The sequence below is a fragment of the Gossypium arboreum genome, chromosome 9, assembly GCF_025698485.1.
Source record: "Gossypium arboreum isolate Shixiya-1 chromosome 9, ASM2569848v2, whole genome shotgun sequence".
Taxonomy (NCBI): Eukaryota; Viridiplantae; Streptophyta; class Magnoliopsida; order Malvales; family Malvaceae; genus Gossypium; species Gossypium arboreum.
In genome coordinates, this window is record NC_069078.1 from 84,689,170 (window position 1) to 84,693,686 (window position 4,517).

The window sequence follows — 4,517 nt, forward strand, 5'->3', positions numbered from 1 at the left end:
AAGACTTCTCAAAAGTCTTTTCCACAAGACTTCTCAAAAGACTTTTCAAAAGCATTACCAAACTGGTAAAAATAAATAAATTAGTATGTTGAATAAAGTATACTCAATGGTACTAACACAATTCAAATTAAATTATAAATATAATAAAATCAAATATACAACTATTTAGTAAGATTATTCATAATAACAACAACGATTTTAAGAATAACATTATTGATACATATACATTTGGAAATTATTTAACCATTAATGGCTTCATACCATTCATCATTAAATCATATATTTGTCAACATTTTGCTTGCTTTCATGTAACTTAGTTTCGATGCACTCTTAAGGCATTTACATTTATTTTATCATATCCTAATCATGTTGTATATTAACATTAATATCTCATTTAAGTTACATATATGATCAACATGTGATTTTTACATTTTAATCTATATTAACCAAATCTGATATAAGAACGGATACATAGATTAGTGCAACATCATATCGAAGTGCTAGTTGGGTATAAATGCACCGATCCCACCAATCACACTAGAATACGCTTGAACCTCCAAGGTATTTGAGATGGTGATACGTTCTCGACCCTAGGATATTAGAGAATTATCACAATATATACATGCATAGCACTGAGTCTCACACCTATCAATACAAACCCAATAGCATACCACCTATACATGTAATTCTATCTGACAATGTTAATGAAGTAATATTTCGTAATTAAATATTGTATATCATCAAGTAAACATATACAATTACAATCAATCCAATAAATTATCATAATTCACATATTTAGGTATTGTATAAAACCGTCGATGAATAACTTCGCTGGCAACCCCTGACCCTCAACAGTCCTCTTTTAGCAAAAAGGCTCTTTGAAAACATGAAAAGCCTCCATGGCGGCCACCTGTTTAACAGTTGAGCAATCAAACACCACCCTCACTAAACTGCCTTTCTCATTCCATTCATCGGCCAATTTTCGAGCTTGAGGAGGACCCTTTTTTTGGGAATAATAATGCTTGGCCTCGGATAGGCTTTTCGCTTCCACAGTTTGACAGTAGAGGCTTTCCAAGTGGCGTCAACTTTGCGCTTGGCTCATTTTTGAACTATGTCAGTCGCTCAAGCTCGAAGACTAGTCCATTCGCTATACGGATAACAACATTGTCTTTGTGAGTCCGTGTTGGCTCCTGTTTTGTATGATGTATACGAGGATTCACATTGTTTCAGGTTTGCAGTGACAATTCCATAAATAGGAAAGCAACGTGAATTGATAAAGATTCATTCCAACAAAGTGATTGATAGTTGCTAGCTATTACATGGGCTTAAACCCTCTCTTCTGGTCCCTCCCAATGTTCAATGATGGAGGCTTTTAATTCGAGTGTCGAATCTTTATGAATTAGGGCTTTAAGTTGATTGGCTATTAGAGCCTTATTTTGTTGTGATCAGAGCTTTAGCTCTAGTTTCTTATACCAAACCTGTTACAAATTTGTCTGACTTCAAATTAAGTACAAACAATAAAATTTGAAATCAAATTATTTCTAACTAACTTACCTTAAAACTATCCCAAGTTCTAAACACATCCAATCCACCTCGTCCAGTCGTCCTTGAAAACGCCAGACACACGAAACTCAATCCAAGCCTTAGAATGCCCAAATTGTTTCAAAATGCCCAATACCAACAATAAAACCTTCTTTGGATTCTGATTTTCTCATCACCTTCTTGGATCCAAGTCTTAACTAAACCCCTCCAAAATCCCTCATGTTTCGTAGATTCTGCACCTCTCTCTTTCATGGCAAACAGCTCCCACTTCCCCTCCCCTTCCCCCTAAAACCCACTTTTTCAACACCCCGAACTCTTCCCAAAGGACTCTTTTTCACTTCTGCCATCAAAATGGCTGATACCCAGAAGTTTCGTTCTTTTCCCTCCCTTGAAAAAGCCTCAAAACCAGAGTTACTTCGTGCTTTGGAGTCTTCTTTAGGAATATCTTTCAGCTCTAACTCTATTTGCCCCTCCCCAAATCCTTTAATCATTGTTATAAGTGGTCCGAGTGGGGTAGGCAAAGATGCAGTCATCAAAAGATTGAGAGAAGTTAGGGAGAATCTTCATTTTGTTGTTACTGCTACAAGCAGAGGAATGAGACCTGGTGAAGTTAATGGTAAGGATTACTTTTTTGTGTCAAAGGATGAGTTTTTATCAATGGTTGAAAAAGATGAGCTTTTGGAGTATGCTTTAGTTTACGGTGATTATAAAGGAATACCCAAGAAGCAAATAAGGGATTTTATGGCAAAAGGGTGTGATATTGTGTTGAGAGTGGACATTCAAGGAGCTGAAACATTGAGGAAGGTTCTTGGGGATTCTGGGGTGTTCATTTTTCTGGTGGCTGAGAGTGAGCTTGCTCTTGTTGAGAGGCTGATCGACAGGAAGACTGAGAGTGAGGAGGAATTGCTTGTTAGGATTGCTACTGCTAGAGAAGAGGTGAAGCGTGTTAAGAGATTTGATTATGTTGTTGTTAATGCTAAAGGGAAGCTTGAGGAGGCTGTAGATTTGGTGGGGTCTATCATTGATGCTGAGAAGGCTAAGGTTAGGCAAAGGGAGCCAATCATTTGAGGTTTTTCTTGTGAAGGGTTCTCGGTTTGGTATTTTTGAGGTAGTTTTTTATTTGTTTGTCTAACTTTGTGTTACTGGGAATTTGTTAATTTGAATAAAGACTAGTTACTTGTTTCATGATGATACTAGATTAGGGATTATTTCTGTTTTTTAAAGTGCATGATGCTGAGATAGATATTGTTGGGTGCAGGATAACTATGCATTTAAGCAGGTATTGAATCGTGAGCTTATTATACTGTGAAGAATTGCACTTTTGGCTAGAGTTTTCTTTATTCATTGTTACATCTAGACGATTTTAGAGGAAACAGCCTAAAACTTTTAGTGTTCGTGTTCTGCTTAACATGTCTTTTGAAGCCTTGTCATCTTTAGTTCCATCGTTTATTCCAGGGGGAGACCTGGTCATCCATGTACTTTTTGTTATATTCTCATGTGTCATAACCATGTTTAAGATATTATATATTTATATATCTTTTTCTATGATAGTAATTCGTTTTATATAATTTTTTATGTTTGCTTATTTGTGTCATGTTGGTGCTGTTTTTTCATGTCGTATTTTTGCTATTTTTCTAGTGTGTAATCTTGTCACGTCCAAAGTTGCACTCTCTAGAGTGCACAATTTTGTGGTCACTAGCTTGTTTTATCTGGACTTTTAAGCGTTTATTCTGAAAATTTCAATTCTTATGTTGTTAATTAGCTGATAGAATGATACTAGATCTATTGTGTCGGAGTTATATCTGGCTATCTTCTTCTGGATTAAGATCTTTGTAGCCAACTTGATATTAAAAAGTTCAAATTCAAGTTGTTGTTATAAGGTTTTTTCTGAGGTGAATTTCTTGTTGGAGTTGAATTGCTGTTTATGTTACCTGGACTCATGGGTATGTGTCTAATATGGTCGTGCTCAAGTTTTTCTATGTTTTCTGTCTGTGGAGGTTCATACTCTAATATATACCCAAATACATGTAGGACACAAGTCTGGGATATGAGTCCAGATTAAAAAACTACTTTCAATAATCTAGTAATTATCAATTGCTTTTCCTTTAGCCATCTTTTCACATTTAACTGCATGATTGAATTTTTGCTATGCATTCACTGAATGTGTTGTTGCTGACTCAATGTTTTCCTTCAACTCAATAAAGTATATCAGTTTAATCATGTGTTAACGCATACAACTTTCTAAAGGTTGCACACTTTCGAAAGAATGGTATAGGTGGTTGAATTAGGTGATTCAAGTCAATAAAATTTAACATTACTCTGAATTCTGCAGTTGAGTGTTATGGCACCGTTTTGAACTTAGCCCTTTCCTCGTCACCTGACAAGAATGCTGAATGACACAATTGAACACAGTCCACAGCCTGATTTCCCTTTTCCTGATTGTGCTGTTAGATGGTACTGGTTTTCTTTTTCTCTATATGAATTGCTTGCTTTGGTCTTCTTTTAACGTTTTGTTTTCATTTGGAGCTGCATTTGAAGTGATTGTATCAACGATGCACTTCTCATTTCCCTCTTGCACTCTGTTAAGTAATAAATCACTCCTGTTGTTGGTTGATTTCATGAGTTTTTCCATATTCTCAAATGATCACTCATCATTGTTTGGACTTTGAGGCATCAATGATATCAAGACAGGTTATTTTGAGTCATTAACTTTGTATTTTGTGGATTCTCACCCAAATCTAAACCTACATTACTCAAACTCGGTATGGTTAGAAATTTTTTAAAGGTTTTCATGTATTCAGGATCCTTGGAGGTCATATCCTTGTATCCATACGTCTGATATAAGTATCAGATACATGTACTTAAGAAAAAAAGAGCCAAAGCAGCATAGGTGGGAAACTAAGATTCTGTAAAGTTTCTTACTTTGATCCTGTCTCTTTGCTGTTTGTCTCTCTCTTAAAAGGGATGTATATTGG

At 35.6% G+C, this 4,517-nt stretch overlaps 1 protein-coding gene across 2 annotated transcripts; it reads left to right on the forward strand.

The window, feature by feature from the left end:
• The first annotated feature begins 1,452 nt into the window (after positions 1-1,452).
• Positions 1,453-4,156, forward strand: LOC108454219 (guanylate kinase 3, chloroplastic-like). Of its 2 annotated transcripts, XR_001866687.2 has the most exons (3): positions 1,453-2,650; positions 2,801-2,821; positions 3,875-4,156. XR_001866687.2 is itself a non-coding variant. In XM_017752603.2 (2 exons), exon 1 carries the CDS (start codon positions 1,762-1,764, stop codon positions 2,608-2,610), a length of 849 nt encoding a protein of 282 aa, XP_017608092.1. In that variant the 5' UTR covers positions 1,454-1,761; the 3' UTR covers positions 2,611-2,650; positions 2,801-3,110. The 2 variants fall into 2 exon arrangements, 1 of the variants encoding a protein (XP_017608092.1); XM_017752603.2 differs by lacking the exon at positions 3,875-4,156 and having other exon boundaries at positions 1,454-2,650; positions 2,801-3,110.
• Positions 4,157-4,517: the final 361 nt, after the last annotated feature.

Excerpts from the sequence above, each read along its gene's own strand:
- LOC108454219 (XM_017752603.2), top strand. The coding sequence starts at position 1,762 with ATGTTTCGTAGATTCTGCACCTCTCTCTTTCATGGCAAACAGCTCCCA.